Consider the following 23585-nt stretch of genomic DNA (forward strand, 5'->3'; position numbering starts at 1 on the left):
TCGACACAAATTAACTCATATTTTCCCTTGACAAACACAGATGTACGTGCATATATACGCTTAGTCTGGACTTTCCTAATAAAGAGTTAATCTGATTTAAAGTAGACTGTCCTTTTTTTTTTTTTTTTTAAATTACTTCGACATACCTAAGGAATTGGACACACATAAATCCCAATACAAATAAACAGCATCCAGTACTAAGCTCTTAAAACCCAGATTTATGACAGAAACGTGAAGACAGACTCTCCAACGTGGGGCAAGGCTTAGCGGCATTACAATAGATCAAGACAAAGTATTGTTCGACGCGATTTTCTTCCCTCGCGATGGCATATCCAGCTGTCCCGTAATATTTGTTACTAGAAGACTCTTTTCTTTGAAACCGCAGTTGCTGTTACTGGCGTCGTGAAATCCTTAAAGAAAAAATACAAGCTCCTACCGCTGCGCTCTCCCTACGAACCGGCGAGTGAATAGGGATGAGCCAACACCTTATTAAGTATAAGCAAAGCTTTTAAGATGGCCCGCAGAAATAAATAGCACGTCTACAAGACACATAAAGGTCCTGTTAATAACAAAGATGAGATTTCGGTACGAAAAACCTACCTTGGGAGAAGAAGAAAGCTCCCTCGATGCAGGAAGAGCCGACACGTTCTCACTCACGCCCGTCTCCGGCTTTGGCGAGAGGTTTGGTGGTTCAGGAGCCTTTCTTTTCATCTTCTTTTCCGGTTCTTGCAGCGGAGCAACTTTAATTAAAGCAGGGCTTGATTTGGGTTCATAAAACGGATTTGATCTAATTAAAAGAAGGGAAACACATTTCTTTGTTGGCTCCTTGAATTCAAACCGAAAATACGACCTGTTCAGAGAAATCAATGACTAAAATGCTTTTACTATCCCCCATAAGAACATGTTTGCCTTTACGTGCTTTTAGATAGTCCTCTTTCAAACGATTGAAAAAGTGAGCGACAACAGTTAAAACTGCATTTTGAGACATTTCATAAAGGCCTGGAAATAACAGCAGTGTTATCAATCGCATAAAGCAATTCAATTACACTTAGCTATCTATCAAAGAGGGATCCGATTTACAGACAAGCTCAACGCCAACAGATCTTAGTTGCTGCCTGTTTAATACTCTGATAATTTTGGCCTCTGTACGCCCACAACCCACATCGAGCGTAATTTGAACTCTGCAGCACGCAGCCACCCCGCCGTCTCCAGAACACTCTTTGGATACGAGAACAGCGTAAGAAAACTACAGCTGACTCGCCTGTGCCTCTCTACGGGCACCAGCAGCCATCATCTGCCTATTTTGAAAGTGTTTTTTATAATTAAACCTCGTTTAAGAAACACAGTGAACACCTTCCAAGAAGTGGATGCAGTCCAAAGAATTATTCTTCTTAACTCCGGCGTTCACGTTCCAACTCCGCATTCATGCCCCTCTAAGTAAATATTTCCACAGCATTTCCAAATTTTATCTATTTGTTTGATACATCAAATATCAATCAATAATACGCCAAATAATGGTTTCTATTACGCACTTCGAAGAGCCAGCAATTTTGTATGCTGCTAAGGGTACTTACGGGAATCTTCTTTGCCCTGAATTATTTTATTCATAATTTTTGCTTTTCATATTTTGCAATCCAAAACTGGATGTTAATCCGAAACTGATATGTTAATTAATTCCTTTCTAGTCCATACTTCCCCGGCAAGATATATTTATCATGTATCTCAAACTATGTTTATGTAACCGAGTCACTGCCATTCCCAAAGATCGATCTGCATACAGTTATATAAAGCGTAACTGATCATGACAAATAACCTCAGCCCCACGAATTTCACCTCCAGATGGGAACAATAATGCATCCAGCGCTAGACAAGAGCCTGCCTAGCTAGATCCATTCCCAAATTTCCTCTCCGGGTAAGAGCCGGGAGTGAATCCACACTGTTTTTAAAGAATGACAACAGCCAAATTTGGACACAAGCGAAAAACCCAACTAGTTGTCCAGTTTCCTTTCACACCACACCAAATTTCTCTGTTTTGTGTTACTTGTAGTATGAAAATAGGTCTTTTGTTCTCATGGACTGATTTTAGTATTTATTTTAATGTAGTTTACCATCATCCCGGCAGAAAAGAAGTCTACTTCTAGATGGCAAAGTTTACTGAAGCACATGAGAGAAGACCGGGCTAAAAACCTCCAGACCTTTCTGGGAATCTGCCACCGCTCGTTACCAAGATCTAAATCCAGATATCAGAGTGAAAGGAAAGCCTACCACCAAAAGAACTCCTCTGCTGACTGAAGGCAACTTTCAGGTGTTCCCACTTTGCCGCCCGTCAAGCACAAAGCCACCAGCGCCATCAAAACTAAAGGTGACATCAAAATAAGGAGTTAAGCAGGCAGCAGAAAAAGGAGGGTGTGCGGGCTGGAGCGGAGAATGCTCCTAGCTGTCAGGAGCTCTAAATTAGCTGACAGCCCAGCTCAGCCACCGGCAAGTTCAAAGGGAGGTGAAAACGAAGATAAAAAGAGATAAAGGCCGAAGAACAATGAGTTCTGCAGGAGGGCGCAAGGTTTTTCTTTAGTTCAACGAGTGAAGTCTCCTGAACAGCCAACAGCACGCTTGGCAGGGAAGTAATTTACCTCTGCCTACTTGGAATTAAAAAAGTGTGTTCGTAAAGTGTCGCGATGAACTTGGTGTGAGAAAAAAAAATAATAATCATAGAATCACAGAACGGTTTGGGTCGGAAGGGACCTTAAAGACCATCCAGTTCCAACCTCCTTGCCATGGGCAGGGACACCTCCCAGGTTGCTCCAAGTCCCGTCCAACCTGGCCTTGGTTGAGAGTAAGAAGTTTGGAAGAACCATCTTTTGAATCTTTAATGCTCTGGGATGGTCTGTGCTGCATGCATCATCTTGAAGAATCGTACCCTCCCGCACGCACAAGGAGGAAGTGCTCTAAGGAGACAAGTTCTGTCTTCCTAGAGAAGAACTTGCTTGAAAGCCAGGCTGAACCCTCGTATTTCAGTCACAGCACAGACAGAAAACACACACACACACACACACACACACACAATTTCCCACCTTCCCCTCTCCACCGCTTTTAATTGGTCTGCCAAATATTTAGAACGCATTTTTGAAAAATTAAGTTTAACGCAGAAGAACACCAACCCTGGTTCCCACCCAAAGAGGCTGCAAATTTTGAAGTCACGGGGGTCTGATCCACGTCGCAGAATATGGTCCAGCAGCTGCCACACGGCTATACCAGAAACTACACATGGAAAAAGTCGGGCCAAAAAAAGCCTTCAAAAAGTCCGGCTTCAGCTAAAAAATAGTAAAGCCCTTTTCTCTGAGGTTATCTCCCATAGTTTTTGCTTCGGTCAAGTTATTTAATTGACCCACACAATATGATTTGCCTAACGAGATACCAGATTGTCCATCATAAAATTAAAAAAAAAAACCCAAACCCGAAAAAACTCCCTGGCATTAAGCTGCCACTGGCAACGCGGTGGCTTGTGGCTTCGTGTGCAACCGGCGGCTTCAATAGATGGCAACTCGATCGTCTTTCCAATTAGACAGCGTTATTCTAAGCCATGCAACGATTTAACGAGATAAGAAGCCACAGAGCCAAATAATATCTGAAAGCCAAGTTTTATTCTGACCAATTGATAAATTATTTTGATCAGCGTTACCGGTTAACTGAAGAAAAAAAAAATAAATATATATATATAAAAAAATCAGCATTTTATCGAGGAGGAAAACCAAAGCTGTCAGTGATGTAGGGTTAAGCGGTCAGGCAATGTTACCAGCCAGAAGTAGTAGGGCTGAAAGGATTATACGTCGAGTAGTTGTGAGCTATGCTATTTTCAAATAATTAAAGTTAACTGAGCAAGGCGTGCTGTCCTTTATTACCAGGTAGCCACCTCCCCTTTGGATTTTCATGTACGAAACTCCAAAAGGCCAAAGCAGATTTTTACGCTAACATTCAAACGCCCAAAGCAACAAAAGGAAAACACGTCCCTTATCTCCAGCCGGGTACGAGGACTTGGCCAGAGGACGTACATTCTGAGAGCGTCGCTTTGCGGCAGCATATACGGACTGGATCATCTAAGCGCCTCTGTGCCACGCAACGCCTCATTCTGACTATGCTCGTGACTAGGCTTTGCTCATGCGCCTTGTGAAATCTTACGTTATCTTCCCAACCATTAGCGAAATATGGTTCAATTAAGGCAATTACCCAAGGTAAATCCTTCACAGAGGCGCAGTTGAGGGTAAGTGCCTTTTCCAAGATTACACCGAGAGCCTGTTACAAAACTGGAGTCAGAGTTCAGCTCTCGGGGCACTTTGTGTAAGCTTTGAGGCCAGAATCGGAGCTCGGGATATGCCAGAGCAGAAAGGGACAAGGCTCCTGATGCTGATGTGTCCATGCTCCCACAACACACCATTGCCTTTCACACCAAAGACGAGAGGAAAACGCCAAGCGGTGCGTTAAGTGAACTCCAACGGAACGTTTAAGACACTGGGATAAAAATACATGCCCCATCCCTGGAGGAGTTCAAGGCCAGGTTGGACGGGGCTTGGAGCAACCTGGGCTGGTGGGAGGTGGCCCTGCCCAGGGCAGGGGGGTGGAACCAGATGGTCTTCAAGGTCCCTTCCAACCCAAACCATTCTGTGATTCCCCAGCAACAGTAAATGTCTTTCAGGAGCCTTCTGTTTCTCACGCCTTCCATCTGTCAGGTTCAAAACCACTCCTGGGGAAAGCACGGGACCAGCGGTAGTAAAAAATTATTAAAAACTACCCAAAGCAAATCAAATTAAAAGACAAGATGTTAGGGGAGAGGTTGGAAATAACATGCAAAGTTTTCTAATGCCGCGATACAACTCAGTTGTTCAGCCTCGTCTTGAATACACTGCTCAGGCCAAGTCAACACATCTTAAAATAGACACATAGCAGAAGAAATAACAGGGTCCAGAGACGGGCGGTGAAAATGATTAGAGAGATGAAGAGGCTTCTGTATGAAGAGAGATTGATAAAGTTAGCACCATGGAACTCAGACAAGCAAAAAGTAATGGTGAACATGCTGGAGACACACAGCAGACAAATGCAATACTACTAATTGTTGTTTTGATAAGCCACAGAAGAGATCGTGTATGGGATTGGAAAGGTAACTTACTTACAATCAATAAAAGGAAACGCATTTCATATAAGATCTTGTTTTCTTGTGGAACTCTCTGCTAGAAAGTGCCACTGAAGCCTAGACTTTAGTAGGACTGGGAAGAAGATTAGCCACTTAGGTACCCAATAAAGCATCGATATTCACATTAGATAAGAAACAATACACATCTGGACATAAAGCCTCATGGTTTAGGGCACACAAAAACTACCAACTGGCACTGCCTATGAAAATCTTTCCTTTGGCGCTCACCATACCATACTTGAGCGGAAACTTTCTACTGAAAAATTTGAAAATTTATGATATAAGGTAAAGCATAATAGTGCTTGAAGGTGTGCTTTAGTATCACAGGTCCTGTGTTCCTAGACCGGAGTTTTATTATTGCACTTATTCCTCCAGAGCATTTCAGGATAAAGATTCCAAGGTTCTCTTTGCCACGCTTCTACCCAATACATTTAACTGTCTCGACATCTTTTGTAAATGACATGGTGCTCCTGTGACCTGGGAGGAGAATGTGGAGAGGAAGCTACTTTGGGCATCAGGACATAAAAAAACTTATGTAAAAGATGTAAGAATCTATTTTACAGTGCTCTTGGATTCCTTATTCTTCCATCTTTCCATGGGACAACACTTTTGTAATGAAAACACAGGTCCAGATTTACGTTCAAGTAGAATCCACCTACGGAGATTAAAATAAGAAGGCGGCTTTTGTACACAAAGGACTAGAGAAATCTACAGGCCGGTACCCAAAAAAAACCAAGGCTGCCCATTACAACACTGCTGCAAGCCCATTTGGCACAGAAACGTGAGTATAAATATAAACCAGAGGAAATTCTTCGCTTGCCTGTCTATGTAGCTTTTGCTCTTTCTGCTCTTCTCAGTCTTTGCCTGGATCTCTATACCCGTATCTTTGCAGGTGTGAATTATATGTATTTTTTCTCCCTGCGGATTCTGGTGATCAGTGAATGATCAGGGATGTCTGGTGGGACCGGCAGCAGCGTGATCACACTGTGCTCCGAAGACAGAGCAGCCCGCGCCCCGATGAACGGAGCTGGCAGAGACATCATTCCCCAAATGCCTCTTCTTCTATTCTTTCTTTTTTTTTTTTTTTCCAGAACAAACAACAACAACAAATCCACAGCCACAGAGCTCTAAAAGAAAAAAAAAAAAACCTGCAGGGTCCTTTCTACATTTCTATGAGAGTGTATGGGAACCCTTCAGTTTCCTAGAACGCAGCTATAAACAGAGAAACATAAAGATGATGATACGACACCGGGATTAACATTAAATATGAAAGCAATGCAAATGTCTTGCCGTGATAAATCTCATTAAATAATGGGAAACGAAACATTAATTACAGCTGTTGTCCGTCAAATTGCTCACAGGTAATCACCATAAACTGTCTCATGAGCGGTGTGGTTGGTGACTAATGACCACAAACAAGGAGTAAAGTCTCTACCTCCAAACCTCCCAAGCTGCACAGCTATTGCAAAAAGCTCTCACTCCTTGTTAGGTTTCTCTACGATAATACCAGGCAGTCAGCGTGAGTTTATAAAAGTTTTACGTGAGGTTAAGATCAAAGAAACACCCTAACAAAGTGCGTGTGGTGTTATCTTTCCCACGCAGAGATTCAGTTTTATGAGGCTCTCAAAAATGTGCTACGAAAAACGCTCTTCCTTTTTACATACCGCACCAATACAAAACAAACTCTCCATTATCATTAACAAAAAATATTAGTTTATATAGTAAAAATAAAGGCAAAAAGGATAGGAAGGATCAAGCTCCTTCATTTTTGGCTCATTGGCAATTGTCAGGGCAGGAAGTGCCAAAAAGGTACACAGATGTGTTCCCTATCAAGTAATTCGCTATCAGCGAGGCAAAGAAGAGTTTCCCAAGCGATCCTGTTCAGCTGAACAGCGTGACTTGGGGGTACGGTACTGCTCCCTAAGGATCAGGCTGTCCTGAGGAGGTGATTACGGATCACCACGCTTGAACCCAATACACCTCAAGATTAAGCCAGGGATCCCACTAATGCTTCCAAAGCTGCCGAAAGATGGAGATTCAGACTTACTCATCTAGCTCTTCCTCTTCAGCTTTAGAGGTATCTGCATAGAGGTATTTGCTCATATCCACCGGTCTGACGTTTTTCCTTTTGGCAGGTTGGGGAGGGGAATCTCTCCGAGTCACAAACGTTTCAGGCTCAGGATCCGGCTCATCAAACGGGTTCAAGTACTCCGGGGCGTCTTCATCCTTGAAGGGATTGTAATTCTCAGCATAGAAACTTTCTTCTGGCTTTGAAGATGAAGGTATTTCAGTGTCCGGTTCTACCAAAGAACAACAACAGAAAAGTCATTAAACAGATTTAACATGGAAAAAAATTGAAAACATTTTATCGGGTCTTTGTATTTTGAAGACTTGCGACAAGACCCGCTTCGTGACTCTCAATATACAAAGTCCGAGCCTTAGATGAAAGTTCGCGCTTTATTTATTTACAGTGTAACTTTGTTTATTCAAAAATTCTTTCAAAAGGTCATTTCATCTCGAGTACATTGAATAGGTATCATTTTCTCACTTGCTGAAGCTCTTTCGACCTAATTAGTTATTAGTTTTCCTATTTGTCACATAAATCGTATCGCAAGACATTTAAGAACGTTTTCCCAAGCTATTAGCCAATTTGTATCCCAACAAAATGTTCTTAATTATTTATTTGAGCTTTTAATAAAGAAAAAAGATATCCTGTATTTTATAATAAAATGACTTTTACTGGATATTAAAAGTGGTGATAGCCAGTAGGTGCTCTTTTCATTTCTTAAAATGACTGAACTAAAAAATCAGTTATTAGGTATGATCAGTAATTATTTTTCAAAACATACACATTTTCACTGCTAACTGCTCTTGGCAACAATACATAGTCTCACAGTAAAAAATGAATTTAATTTAACCCTGAAGAGACAGAAAATCAAATTACTCATCTATTATTTGGGCCGCACAACAAAAAGTTATTAGCAACCTGATGCCGCACGCGGATCTTTAGAGTAACAGACGCTACAGAAAGAACATTACACAAAAGTGAACGGCTGCTGGATATTGAATAATCCGAACCGCCATTCAGCGCTCCAACATTCCTTACAAAGACACTCGGTAACGTTAATCTTACTCCTCCTGCAGCATCAAATGATCACAAGCTCAGTTCAAGATTGGATCTGATCTGCTTTCAAAATCTATGCAAATAGGGACTTCGATACAGTGTTATTAAAACCCGGTTTTCAATAACCACTCCCACATTATTCTTAACGAGAAGGGTTTCTTTTTCAGATGTATGGAGACTAAATTGAAGAAAGCCCACCTTTTAGCTTTAAAAGAAAACCCAGAAGTTATCTGTATCGAGGCTCTACAGAAGGAAAAGATGGAGTTCCAAGTGTGTTTGTCACAAAGCAAATATTCGGGAAGACAAAAATCACTAGTCACACAGCTAACAAAGGGAAAGGAACAGCACTGCCGTCACTTCCTCTTGGATGGATGATGTACTGAAGTTGCTAATCCTGGTGAATTGCTAGAAAATGGACGTGGACCTGTTGGAGCGGGGCCAGAGGAGGGCTCGTAGATGCTTGGAGGGCTGGAGCCCCACTGCTGGGAGGACAGGCTGGGAGAGTTGGGGGGGTTCAGCCTGGAGAAGAGAAGGCAAAAAAGGGGAGACCTCAGAGCCCCTTCCAGTGCCTAAAGGGGCTCCAGGAGAGCTGGGAGGGACTCCTGATCAGGGAGGGGAGCAAGAAGACCAAGGGTAACGGTTTTAAACTGGAAGAAGGTACATTTAGATTAGATATTAGGAAGAAATTCTTTGCTGTGCGGGTGGTGATCCCCTGGGGCAGGTTGCCCCGAGAAGCTGTGGCTGCCCCATCCCTGGAGGTGGTCAAGGCCAGGTTGGACGGGGCTTGGAGCAACCTGGGCTGGTGGGAGGTGTCCCTGCCCAGGGCAGGGGGGTGGAACGAGATGGGCTTCAAGGTGCCTTCCAACTCTAACCATTCTATGATTCTATTCCGCCAGTAAACTTCCCGTTCACCCTGCCTCCAGCCGAGGTGACAGAAAGCCCTACCCCCCAGAGCAGTCTTCACATTTGAACGACAAAGACTGTGTTAGCATATTGTTTTCTATACTATTTCTGAGGGTCTGTTTCTGAAGTGATGGATCATTTCTCTATGGTCAGAAAGTAGGAACCAAATGGGTTTGGCTGGAATACCAGCAAAAAATAATCAAAAATCATATTTAGACCCAATGTGGACCCTCAGGAAATAAATCACTCACCTGAGATTGAGGGTGAGCTCAGCTGGGCAACACAAAATAAAATTCTACTTTGCCAGACAATACTGGTGATTTTAACTGGTAGACACACAACTGCGCACAGTGCTTGTGCCTGTAGGATTTCCCTATGGTGACTGTTTGGAAAATTACATTACAAAATTTCCTTTAATTCCAAGTGAGGTTTGCAATTTCTTAGTCCTTCAGCAACCTGGTCCAACTTAGCATTAAAGAAGCAACACACAGAGTACACATCTATCTCCAATGTATCTCGTAAGTTCTTATATTTAACTCCAAATTCCGAATACAGCTATCACTGTTTCAAGTCAAAAACTGGAGTCAAAAAGGAGATTGAGAAAAAGCGTAAAACAGACACTATGCTGAAACGGGATGAGATGAAGGTAAAGAGAGATCATGAGAAATTATGCTTAATGGTCAGTCTTTACACTATCAAAATGCGTTCTAAAAAGAACCAATTAATCAAAATCCTTGTAAAAAAAAATATCCCCAAATAATCAGGGTTGCAATAACAGTCTTCGCTAAACCTAAGAAAGAGGTTCTGCTCCTGTTTGAACTGGTTAAGCCCCACCTGAATGTCACGAAGCAACATTTCAGCTGCGTCTTAGGAGATGGGCATACAGACAAACTACTGCAGGATAAAGCAGGGTGTGTATTTGCCGTATGTCAGCTGTAGTGTACGTGTTCGCTCCTATCCCAGGGTAAATACACCATGTTTATCCCTTAATAAAAGGGAATAAGCTAGCGGGCACTTATCCTGGGAGAAAGGGTAGTTACTGCCCAGTAGGTGATGCGTATTAAGCCCATACCCTACTCTGTGCGCGGGGATTCGTTCGTAACCCCACGTCCTTATAAGAAAGACGTTTCAGAGAAAGCCACAATAAAATAATATTGAAGGTCTGCAGCTTCACTGACAAGGGAGAAGAAATCATTCAAGGCAGAAATTCTTAAAAACACGAAGATGATCAAATCAAGCAAGAGCCCTTTGACAGTATTACAGATGAAATCACGTCAGAGGAGATCCCAACGTTTTAAATGTATTCTCTCGTTTATTTTAAGATAAAACTGGCAAAGAGGTTCTACGCTGCCTTACCTCCATCACTCTAGTGGCCAGCGCAGGTGGTCATGGCAAGCAAACGGTGCGCCCTGCTTGCCCTGATGGGGTATCTGCAGCAGAGCTACACCCCTCTACGAGCAAAGCTTAGAGGGGTACGGTCAAACTGTTAATGGCTGAAACCAGGCGAGCCAAATCCCACAGGAAGCTCACGGGAGTCAGGATACAGCTCAAACGTTACCCACACATTTAGAGATTTGACGGACCAGGCCAAGCAGAAACGCTTTTGAGATCTGCCCTCAAAAGACAGTTTCATACAAAAAGCAGAAGGAACCCAATGAAACGCAGAAAAACGAGGGAGGTATGTCTTGTTCAAATTACGCGATTTATTGGCGATGTTTTAACCAATATTTTTTTCTCCTTTAAACTTTGCTCAAATCTTTAAATATTTTGCCGACCGCGAATACCTGCTTCTGCGACTCCGTATGATGGACCGCTGCACCTGCACGTGAATCTGTTGATAAACACACATTATCCTACCCGAGCAAAACTCACTGATAACTCACGAGCGGCATTCAAACAAACATTACTAGAAGGAACGTCAGCAATATTTCCTGAAGTTAAAAACATGGAAGGAAACAATCTCTTAAAACCATACTGCAAGCTTTTATTTCTAATTTGCTTTTCAGTGTCTCCTGGAAACGACAAGTTAAACGCTCGTTTAAATCTGATAAACTTTCAGGGGCGATGCAAATGGTTTTTGCAATTCTTTCTATTTCAACACTACGGATCGAGTGCTGTAACCCTAACTGGGACAAAATGCTTTCTCTTGTTCAGTGGCTCAACAGTAACTACAGATTTGGCCTTACCCCGCGCAGCGTTGCAGATCAGCGCTCAGAGACCTCGGGCTTATTATTAACGAAAAGATTTCACAAAGCGCTACACGCAGGCTAAAATTACAGGAGCTTCTAAAAGCATCATTTGCAAAACACTTTTATAGGCAGAATTTTACAGAGGCTCAACTAGAACCCACTTCACTTGGCTGCTCATTCTCTCTCCTCTGGGATATTGGGGTGGGTTTTTTTCCCCCCTCTGCCTCCTTTGATGTCCCCACAAGAGGGACGGTCCCCACCTGAACTTGAACCTGACCAGACTACCTCCCATGGGGTCTCTGAAACCCTTTAGGACTCGCTTCTGTGCCAAGAGTTGGTCATCACTTTTCTATAACAAATTCAATGGCAACGATGGATAGTCAACAGCACTGCTCTTAACGCCGCGGCCACTGTTACCTCCTCTGTGACAAAGACACTCCGTTTTTCTCAAGAACCTAACGATGTTGGGAAGCGGCTGAATATATAACAGCTTAAAAGGGGCTTATTTCCTTCTTCAAGCTGATTTTACGCTAAGGAGTCAACACAGATTCCCCTGCTTCCCCCTAATCACAGCTGAAGACACAGGACTCCGGTCTCGACTTGAACCCATTGCTTTAATTGCAGTTCTCTACCCCAATATATATTAAAACCAAAAACAAACATAAAACCCACAGACCACGGTTGCAGTTTGGCACTCCAAGGGTCAAACGCACCGTAATTTTTGCATGGTTAAGTAATAAAGCCACAGGGGTAGGAGTGACAAGAGGTGAGGTAGGAGTGTTACTACAGCAGAAGCACCAGTTGCTCTCGTGCCAGATTCTGGAAACATCGCTTGCCCTAACTCCGCTGAGAAAGGCTGCTCGGGAGAGTAATCACTCTGGCGCTACCTATCAGCGTAATCTGCCTTCTAGTTCCCAGAGGATCTCCAAAAATCACCCTGCCCTTCAACCCACTCGCCTCTCGTAACACAAACAGATTGTGACACAGCCCTTAAAACCAAACACCCCCCCCCCAAAAAAAAAAACATTACGCGTACCACTTTCCCCTTGGCAAAGGATGAAAGAAGAAGCCACATGCGAAAGATACTGAGTGATGCCGTGTGCTGCACTACTGGCAGGCACACAGTCACGCTGGCGATGCACGCGGCATAACGAAGAGCACATAATAAAAATGTTACTTCCCAGTGCTTCTAGAAAGCGTAATGACTGGCACCCTATAAACCAGCGACGAGTTTCTAGCGCTTTAATTAATGCTCCCACCAGCAACACACGGCGTTTCATTAAGATGGGTCAGAGTCAACTTTTTCCTCTCTATTGGTTCTCATACTGCTCTCCTTAGGACTATCCTAGAAAGACGGCGGGGTTTGGTACCGCGTTGTAGCCCCGGTCTCATTTGCAGCGTAGCCCGGGCTGCAGGCAGCTCAGAAGTCTACGCGCAGGGTAAAGAAACGTATTCGTAAAGTAAATTGTGTTGGAAACGAAAGCGGGAGGCAGCGGGAGCAAACAGGTGCCCTCGTGTCTCAGGGGTGTTGCAGGAAACTTGTGCTGGTCATACGCAACTTCAAAATTTGCATTCCCCACCTAATTAAAAAGGAAAACAAAACCATCTGGAGCGCTGAAAGCGTGTCGTAGTTTTCCATTTCAGTTTGTTGCATACGTTAAGTAAATGTTAAGTAAAATATTAATATGTTAAGTAAAATAGTTTTGTATGTGTGAAGTAAAATATTTTTGTATATGTGAAGTAAAATATTTCCATACATGTGAAGTAAAATATTTTGCAAAAAATTTAATAATTTTAGAGTTGTGTTGCAACATGACTGAAAGGAAGTCCTCATACAACCATCTACATACGGTCTAGTATAACGCTGTAGAGTTATATTGTTCAAACACATGCTTTTTTTATGTTCCAGATTCCTAATGTCGAGCCGACCCACTAAATACAGAGAGAATAAACCTCAATTCAACGCGTCAACCAAGAGACGGACCGAAAGGTTTCATTTCTACCGCTGACGATTTTTGGAGGCAAGCTGTTCCTATGGACGTTCACTCCACCGTGCACCTAAGAACATTTACACTAAGGACTTCTTAAACCCCAGCAGCATCCAGCGCTGGCTTGCTGAGCATCCTCTGCCGTGTGCGCTGCACCCACGGCGTATACACGGATGCCGGGAGCTCTCACGCCTTCAGTTTCTCTCCACCCCGCGTTCCCAGGGTTAGGTGATTATGGGATTAGGAAGATAGAGGGGAAAGCAGCTGGTTTGTGAACAGGCACAAGAAATATCTGTCTAGGAAACAAGCATCTACCGGCAAGGAATCCTCCTTTCTCGTTGGGTGCCTGTCCATACGCACATATTCATGCCCTGGGTGGCTCCACGCGCTCTCTCACTGAGCACACAGGTTACAGGTTCGATAGGAACATCCCTGGAATCTCTCGGCCAAATGGCACGTCGTGCCTCCCAGCGGCTGATGGCAAAGTCTTCCGGAAAGGAGGCTCCGGATGGCTGCTCCGTACATCTCGGGGGAATTCAGTAACAAATCCTATGGAGAGGCTCTGAACTTTCACAAAGTCTAAATTCCAGATTTTGCCTTGTCCAGATAAAAAGATAAAGCAGACTAACCTGCAGTGAATAGAAAAATACTTCATCCCTCCCCGCATAAAAGGTTAATCTCTGGCTTTAAGTAGATCACAAGATGAGCGAAACAGGTAATGTGACTCTTTAAGCCTGAAGGAGAAAGTCTGCCTTAAACTCCTGAGCCTCCGTCATGCTCCCAAGCTCCTAAGGTGGCCACCAAAAAGGTCACATTCACTTAAGGATGCAAAAGCAAAGAAGTGGGCATAGCTTCCCAAAGAGCCTCCTAAAAAGAGATGACAGCAATGAAAGTTACACTGAGGTCTCAAAGTAGGAGAAACGTCCTAAACCATGAGGGAACGTACCTGAGGCCAAACGGGAAACAAAGAGGGCAGCCTGTGGTAGGGCAACGGGGCGAGAACAGCTGTAGTCCAAACTGAAGGGAAATCTCCCCAAAACGGTGAGGTCTAGGTGCTCCCCATGTAGAGACACCGATCCAATGAGCCACAGACACACACAGCAGATTCCTGCTGCTGCTGAAAACCAGAACTTTCCTACCTAATTTGTCTCAGCACCATTTCCCCCCGTACCCTCAACTTTTTGTGGAGGAAGATGACTGGAGGAAAGGCACACGTCAAGAAGGCCAAGCAAGGGAAGATGAACACAACCAGTGCCCATTATAGGACAAGACAGCACTGGAGCGAAGGAGCCAGCACTTCTCAGAGGTGTCTGAGGTGACTAGAAGAATTCCTGGGGAGCCACTAATCATAAAGGAAAAGCTTTAAAAACGCCACACCAGATCTCTTGGTCCGACAGCCTGAAGCACCTCAAGATCTTCCACTTGCGCTGCAGGCGGACACACTGCTGTCACATGAACCTGAGAGAAGCTCCATCCCTCCCAAATAAAAAACACCTTATGACACAGTAGGAAGAATCTAGTGACACCCTGTTTATCAAAAATCACTGTCATGTTGTTGTACGTTGACTGCTGCATGATGGCAACAACGTGTGGGAGGAAGATTTGGTACACACACCCAACAACTCAACATTGCTGCCCACAGCCGTATAGATGGGCTTCTTTGGGGACCCAAGAGTCTGAGACTGTCCAAGTACAGAAAACACACCCAGAGGAATGGAGAACGTCCACGACTGTGACTGAAATGGCAGTAAAGGCTAGATGCCACCAAAGGGACCAGAATCGGCTGAAAAAATGTGCCCCACATATATTGGAAGGCTTTTGGGAACGTAAGCAGGCTGGAGCCTTGGATGCAGGACATGAGGTGTCAAGCTACTCCGGCACTAAGAAACACCACCGGTTTATATGTCTCCGTCCCCGAGATGAGAAGGAACCAATTTCTTAGTCCCTATATTTCGTGGTCAGAAGACCTGTTGCCCCTTTCTGCCAGCGCAGGTCCTCTCTGGAAAGGAAAGAAAAGCCGGGTTTGGAAAACACCAGTTTCCATAGGCTGGGACTTGTACGGCGCTCTCCAGGGAGAAGGGAGCTCGTCTTTCTAGAGCAGAGAAGGAAGAAAGAAGTAAAGGCTGAATCTCTTGGAGCAAGTTGTGCATGGACAACTAGATGGATGAGAATAGGTGTTTTATACCCCTGGTTATTCCTCCTCCTCCCGGGACGCTAAGGGAACTCACAGCCCAGGAACAGACTGGAAATGAAGCCAAAGATCCACACACCAGAATCTAATCCACATATATTGGTGTCTACAAAGCTGAAACAAGTCACTTCCCGCAGCTCTAGAAACGCCTGACAACTTTATAGGAGGGAGAAGTGGGCTGGGACAGTGGCTTTATGGCTTCGATGGCCAAATCCAGAAGATAGTGCAATGTCCTTGTTTGAGAAACACAAGCTGCGAGACTACATCACAGCCAAAGCATGACAGGACTTAGATCACCACCCACATTGGCCTCCGTGGACTCAGAAAAGCCAAGTGGTGAGTAAACATTCAGCTCGGCCAGAGAAAGCGGGTAACCACAGATGGAAAGTGCAGCTCAGAAACGCAACCTCATTAGACCTGGCGTTGGAAATCCCATGGCTGTACCCTGGGCCGCTCCTGCTCAGTGCGGTTCTTTTCCACCGCCATTACAGAGCGGCTCCTGGGGTTTGGTCAAAGGTGACAAACGCTCCTTGGTATTTTCTGTGGGAAAGAAAAGTCTTGGAGCTTTGAACAGGAACAGCTGAGTACAGCTTCAGACTTGGGATTCAACTATGGATTGGCATTTTGAGTAGCTGCAAACTAAGAAAGTCATACACTCTTCTTTTTCTGATGGCAGCAGATGGAAGCCTGCATATCTGGACATGGAGGTGACGACAGCAGAGATGCCTGCTGTCTTGGTGCTCCTTTCTGGCCTTATGGCCTAAGTCTTATCAGATTAAGAACTTACAGGGGTTGGATTTCTCACTCAAGCAGAATACAAACGGGCATGAGCAACACACCGCATCTACCTGGACTCGTGCAAAGCATTTGACACTATCCCACATGACGTCCCGGTCTCTAAATTGGAGAGACATGGATTTGACAGATGGATCACTCGCTGGATAAAGAACTGGCTGGATGGCCGCACTGAAAGAGTTGCAGTCAACAGCTCCATGTCCAAGTGGCGACCAGTGATGAGTGGCATTCCTCAGGGCTTGGTACTGGGAACGGTGCTGTTCATGTCGGCGACATGGACAGTGGGACTGAGTGCACCTTCAGCAAGTTTGCTGATGACACCAAGCTATGTGGAGCGGTCGACACGCTGGAGGGGAGGGATGCCATCCAGAGGGACCTGGACAGGCTGGAGAGGTGGGCCCAAGCCAACCTCATGAAGTTCAACAAGGGCAAATGCAAGGTCCTGCACATGGGCTGGGGCAATCCCACGCACAAATACAGGCTGGGCGGAGAATGGATTGAGAACAGCCCTGAGGAGAAGGACTTTGGGGTGTGTGTTTGATGAGAAGCTGGATGTGAGCTTGCAATATGGGCTGGCAGCCCAGAAAGCCACCGGCACCCTGGGCTGCATCCCCAGCAGCGTGGCCAGCAGGGTGAGGGGGGATTGTGCCCCTCTGCTGCGCTCTGCTCTGGGGAGACCCCCCTGCAGTGCTGCCTCCAGCTCGGGGGGTCCCAACAGCAGAAGGACACGGAGCTGGTGGAGTGGGGCCAGAGGAGGGCACGGAGATGCTGGGAGGGCTGGAGCCCCTCTGCTGGGAGGACAGGCTGGGAGAGTTGGGGGGGTTCAGCCTGGAGAAGAGAAGGCTCCGGGGAGACCTTAGAGCCCCTTCCAGTGCCTAAAGGGGCTCCAGGAGAGCTGGGGAGGGACTCTTGCTCAGGGAGGGGAGCCGTAGCATGAGGGGGAACGGTTTTAAACTGAAGAGGGGAAATTTAGATGAGATGTAAGGAAGAAATTTTTCACTGGTGGTGAGGCACCAGCTCATGCTGCCCCAAGAAGCTGTGGCTGCCCCATCCCTGGAGGTGTTCAAGGCCAGGTTGGACGGGGCTTGGAGCAACTTGGGCTGGTGGGAGGTGTCCCCGCCCAGGGCAGGGGGGTGGAACTGGGTGATCTTCCAGGTCCCTTCCAACCCAAACCATTCTACGATCCTCTGTCAGTCTGGAAAGGGGATTAACACCTATTACGTGGCGCAAGGCACAATGCCAGAAGTCTTAACCGAGAAAGCCATAAAAGAGAAAAAGGAAGAATTAAAGAGATACAATTAAATTATAATAACGAAGATTAGGGCTAACCAACAATAGCTGTGACGCTGTGAAGATGGCAGCGACAGAAATTCCGACATAAACCAGCGTCCACGTGGAACAGAGGCACTCGACAGTGTGTGTTGCTCACTTATACCACATGCGGTGAGTACTAGTAACACACCCGACAGGTCTAAAAGCCTCTGGCTCAGCTCTTAGCTGGAAGCCCCCAGTGGCAAATACACATAAGGATGTGACTGAAAAGATAAATCCATTTTCCAGCAGTGCCTGGCAGCTGTTGCTACGTCATTACTGCATGCAATAATTGCATTTAATCAAAATAACATTTTTCACTTGTAGCCCTACCAAAAAAAAACCCCAAAACCCAAAATATATAATGTTTCATTAAGCATTTGCAATTAACAATGAATGATGTTATACAAATCTATTACCTTCTACATCAGGGTCTCCAAACGGATTTAATTCTGCTGTGTCAGGATCACCAAAAGGGTTCGTACTAGAGTTGGCCAGGTCTCGCTCCTCTTCGTCCAGAAAATTAAGTTTATTGATAAGCTCTAGAAACAAGTTGGAATATTGTTTTAATATAGATACAAACTATTCATCTAACATATTTCAAGCTGAAAAAAGACCTCATATTAACAGTCCCTTGAAACACTGCACCAGGGTATGGCACGAACGGCACAACTAAGCTAACGCACTTCAGCAGTACACCAACAAAGGAGGGGGGAAAAAAAAGGTGAAATGAATGAAACTTCTCTTTGCTGATCAGAACATCACGAAACAGAAACGACTACTGAGAAAGCCTTCTATTATCTTCATTAAAGAAATGTTGCAGAACATCTAACAAGCTAAATACAGTGATTTCTTTTCGGTTGTTCACATACACGTTAACTATCGTCGGGAAATTTCAAGTTTTGGACGTAACGTGCCCGTAAAATCAGAGAGGGCACACTTTGTCAAGTTAGAGAGGTCGAGTATTATTGACTGCACAATTAATGTTTTAGGCTTGGGGTCTGGGGTTGGGTTTGGGGTGTTTTTTTTTTTTGTAATTTTTTTTCCTCTCTTCTTCATTATCAGATGACAAGGGAGCTGTCGAGGAGATAGGCTCTTTCTCTATCGTGTTGTTACCTGTTGGATGCGCTACAAATTACTGAGAGTCATGCTGGGTGGAAGCACAGAGATAAAGCTGACAGCTGAATACAAGCAGGAGTCAAAAGGTAACAGGTCACAGTAAATACAGACAATCAGAAACAGAAAGAAAGGAGGAAAGCTCATAGACCTTCAGAGGAACTGGCTGATTTAGCTGAAGGCATATTTGCTCGCTTTACGCAGTCATCTTGATCTTCATCTAAGCTGCTCAGAGCATTCAACTGGTTTACAATTTCTGTAAATAGAAGCCAGTCAAGACAAACGTAAGGCAAGGGCATTTAATGAAACAGAAGTGGAACGAGTACTGTTACTAGAAAGAGAGAGAGCGAGAAAGAGAAGAGACTCAGGGTTAATTAAAAGAATACATTTAGAACGAGTCCTTACAACGCTATACCTACGGCAAAGCATCTGCTTAAGCGCTTCGGCGATAATTTAACGAGAAACTCAGTTAACAGACATAAACAAAACCTTGCCAGATGCCCGGTGTCAGCAGCAGTAATTAGTTTTATGAGGAGGAGTACACATATCAGTTCAAAACTTAGATGTACTGGACGTAATTTATGGACTTTTCCTGCTCGCGAAGAAAACCTGAATTTTAAATCATTGTCAATCAACACAAAAGAGCCCCAGAACAATTTACCTCCTTCCCAAACCCTTAAGGCTACAGAAAACTAATACATACACATGCATTTTATGTATTTTATTTATTTATACACACACACACACTCTGATTATTTAACATTTGCAATCAGTCCTCATTAAATTCTGACCTATGGCAAGTTGAAGTTTTCTAATAGTTCTAAAAGATACGATCAGCGCTGCGCTGGGAGAATGCATACTGAACGTCTCTCTTGGTGGAATTTGCCACCGTAATGCTACGCAAGTAACACCTTCCCGTTCGGTAAAATCCTCCTTCGCCTTCTTATCCATAGTGGAGAGCAGCGAATTGCAATCACAGAATCACAGAATTTTCAGAGTTGGAAAATGAATTCATGGTTTTTAAAATGTATTAATGTTTAATTCTAATTAAGTAGTTGACGCCTGCATAATTCTGGAAGGAAAGAAAGAAGCAAAATCCAACCAGGTCTTAGCGGCTTCTGCCCCAAGGGGAAAAATTCCTCTCTGATCCCCCCCTAAAGCAGCCCTATCCACCGCATCTGACAAATGGAGTTTCTCTAGTAACCGGGCATCGCTGAAAGACCTCAGGCGCAGGTCCCTGGGGAGAGGGGACAGATTTCCTCCTCCTTCCAGCTGACAAACAGGCAAGGAGGAACCCGTGCAGGAGAGCTGACCCTGATTGTTGAGTATCATTGCCCCTCTGACAGGTTTTTTTCATCTCCTGCCTTTTCCCAACGCAACAGGTGATGGCTTCTGGTGCCACCAGTGGAGTTAAAGCTATGTACGTGCCTTTACGGCACATTTCTCACACCAACCATTCCTGGATTTCCTTTAAGCTTTGATTTCTTGTGCAAATGTGGAGTTACTTCTTTGTAAGGCTTTTAGTTCACTGCTGTTGCGTACTTGACTCTTCCGCATATGGCTTTTGTTTGGGAAAGCAAACATTTGTCACCGACTCTCATACTGTAGTCTTCATCCTACGCACTAGTTACGAGGAACAAGATATCAGTGTGAGGGGAAAATTGAGGCATATCACGACTGTCCCAACCCACGTCGGTGCCCACAGTCACCCAGAGCATCCTAGCAGGGGGGACTCATGCTGTTCCAGAGGGCAACACCTTCACCAGTGGACACTCGGACACAACTCTTCATTTCACGCCTTCGCGGAGAGCATGAAGAACCTGAAGCCAAAAGCAGAGTCCAGAACTTGAAAGTATTTCAGCCGTATGGTGAAAGACTTCTTTGCCCAATTTAAACCGCTTTGCAAAGATACGCCAGTCAGCATGAAGACTGGAAGTGATCCCATCTGCTGATATCTGTTGGGCATAATCTATGCCGACAATGACACAGCCACAGCCGCATTCCTTTTAACCGCACCTCCTAACTGTTCTTGACCTTAAAGCAATCATCTACTCAGATGGGATTACATTTCTATCTACCTACACAGGGTTAATTTCACCTTCCTCACTTCCTCGTTCTTGGCTCCAACAAACAAGACTATTGTCCTAAAAAAATAACACCAAAACTGCCCCCCAAACTCTTAACTTGCTCAGTATGAAATCATATAGACACCTTAGAGATCTGAACAATCCGATCCCATCTTCCGGGAATTTTTAAGACTCAAGACACACAATGGAAAATACTTTGCTGTACTCAAATAAAACAGAGTTGACCTTATAAAACACTAGTACAAACACATTACTAGCTTAAAACAGGCTGAGATGCTGACATGATTTACAATTTATTATGCCAGCACGTCAAAAAAAAAAACCAAAACCAAAACCACCCAAAACAATTACAATTCAGTTTTTATTGTCAGAAAATAACAAATTAAGTTCAGAGCTTTAAAAAGAGGGAATTCTTTGATGTGGTCTGAATCACCTGGTCCCATCTGCCAACCTAAACACCTGTGTGCACTACAATGTTCCTCATTACAATATTAAATGGTTTATGTCATATTTTGGAGTGTGGAAGCGGTAGGTTGGAGATTTATGTCCTATATTATCTTTTATAAATCTCATTATCTACAAATGTATATTAGCTTGCTCTACAAGTATGTCATATAAATCACCGGGGTTGGGGTTTTTTTTTTTTCATTCTTCTCTCTTGCCTTTTTCTTTTTTTCTTTAAGCAGCTTGCTGCTACCGACAAAGAAGATTCAAGGTAACACAAGTTTACACGGGAGGTATGGTTTTGCAAACAGCAAGAAAGGGTTACGCGTATTGCTCTCCAGAAGCCTGTTCTTAAAATATACTGGGATCCAGATTCCTGCAATGGGGAGCACACGGGCATGGTGCTGAGTCCACGTGGTGCCCCAGGACAGTCCCCATGCTCCTGGTGCGGACGGAGGAGGAGTCTAAGGACTAGCCTAAGTTGGTGAGTTATGAGCCACGTTTCTTCAAATACGCTAGGACGCCTTGTCTTCAACTGAAGGCTAAGGGCAGGATAATTCTGGGGCACTTCAATTCATTTCTACCAACAGCGTAGAAGCAAAATATTTGAAATGTATTTCATGGCTACGAACGCCATTTTGAAGTTCACATAAAACACAACAGTTAGGTGGAGACAGAGCTTTCGCATGTGAAAAATGAAAATAAGAAATATCGGGAAGGAAGGGGCAAAGTCTGAGACGGAGGGAGTTTGTTTTTAAAAACATGAAAGTGGTGCTTTGAATGGATGCAAACATCTTGCAGTCTGATCTTAAGGTCAGTTGTACGGCAACAGCTCGTGCATTGACCACACCAAAATTCCACAGCGCTTTTGAGGTAGGTCAGTATTGCGCCACTTCTTTCATAGCTGAAGAAGCAGAAGCACAGATACTTACTCAAAGTTAGGCAACGCATCGAGGACGAGAAGCATTTCCTAACTCTCCTGCACCATCTAGAGCCCCAGTGAGCAGGTCTCCCTTGTTCTCCTCGCACTGGATATATTTGTTCATCTAGAAAACTGTAACTTTGGGCTCAATTACAAAAAAAGAAACTTCTGTGCACTGCAAAAAACAGCATCTGTGATAAAGACTTGCAGCACCTCATGTAGCTGTGGCTTGAGAATGACAACGTTTCAGTCCCCAAGTCATCCAACGCTTCTACGAGAAGACTTTGAGTTAAAAGTAAGATAATAATCCCTTTTGCTTTACTACTTCCACTTCACTTTTTCAAAGCTCGCTGACAAACACTAACCGTGTAACGCTCCCACCGTTCCCGTGAAGTAGTTCTAACCAGTATCCCCATTTTACAGTTGGGAAAACAGGCGCACCGAGGCGAAGCGATTTGCCGCGGGGGACTCTGAGTCAGCGAAGGCATTCCAGCTCGCTCGGCTGCCAACACCCTAACGCTGCAACAGATGAGAAAACGTTGGGAGCAGCAAGCTTTCAACAGCGTTATGTAACTCCCTCAATTAACTTTATGGGATTCTGTGAACACAATTATTTTTGAAAGAAATTTTTGAAAGAGGACTTCACTACCTCAATTTTGTTCCGTTTCCTTCTTTCTATAGTTCTTCCTATTTTTCGACAGTCATTCCTACTTCTTTCTCCCTTGCTTCCTCAGCTCTTCTCCTTGTGTTTTATTAGTTTTGCCCATTCATTACATTTATTACAGGAGTGACTCCAACCGCCAACGAAACCAGTCTGTAATACATGTTGAAATAGATCCTTTCCATTTTATTTATTAATGTTTACTTACTGCCCTATGCTCCGCGTTCTCCCATTTGCGTGGGAAACTACGTGCGCTCCTTCTCCTTCAACATCCCTCTCATCCCTCTCCTCGTCTGATGTGGGAAAAGCTAGCCGGGCTAACGAAGCAACTCGGTCGTTGTAGCCAACACGAGAAGAAAAGGTCCGAGGCTGACCTTTCCCTCCTCCGGTTCCCTTAATGATGCGTCTCCAAAAAGCCCAACCCAACCCTCCCGTCTTGAATCGTTAGAAAACAGTATCACAACAGGTTGAACGATGGACGGACACAGTGTAGTTCAGAAGTATTTATTGCTTCTGCCTTTCAAGTAGGTATTGTAACGTTTGCTTACAACAGAGAATTTTGGCCTTTACAACAACAGATGGAAAAGCCGAAATGCCTCTGAAAGAACTTGAGCCTGGAGCTTGTGTTGCACATCCAGACAGCTCACCCTTCCCCAGCCTCCTCCAGGG

General features: G+C 44.4%; 1 protein-coding gene across 1 annotated transcript in view; it reads right to left on the reverse strand.

Annotated features, from left to right (window-relative positions):
- Nucleotides 1–23585, reverse strand: part of EHBP1 (EH domain binding protein 1) — a gene marked incomplete at its 3' end in the record, with an annotated part of 225619 nt that overhangs the window by 108798 nt on the left and 93236 nt on the right. Inside the window, exons 7-10 of the mRNA XM_009892512.1 lie at nt 18954–19058; nt 18106–18228; nt 7233–7485; nt 601–787 (exon numbers count right to left, since the gene is read on the reverse strand). Of these exons, the coding sequence (XP_009890814.1) occupies nt 601–787; nt 7233–7485; nt 18106–18228; nt 18954–19058 (668 nt within the window). The remainder of the gene's footprint in view (nt 1–600; nt 788–7232; nt 7486–18105; nt 18229–18953; nt 19059–23585) is intronic.

Source organism: Charadrius vociferus, unplaced genomic scaffold (assembly GCF_000708025.1).
Source record: "Charadrius vociferus isolate BGI_N301 unplaced genomic scaffold, ASM70802v2 scaffold139, whole genome shotgun sequence".
Taxonomy (NCBI): domain Eukaryota; kingdom Metazoa; phylum Chordata; class Aves; order Charadriiformes; family Charadriidae; genus Charadrius; species Charadrius vociferus.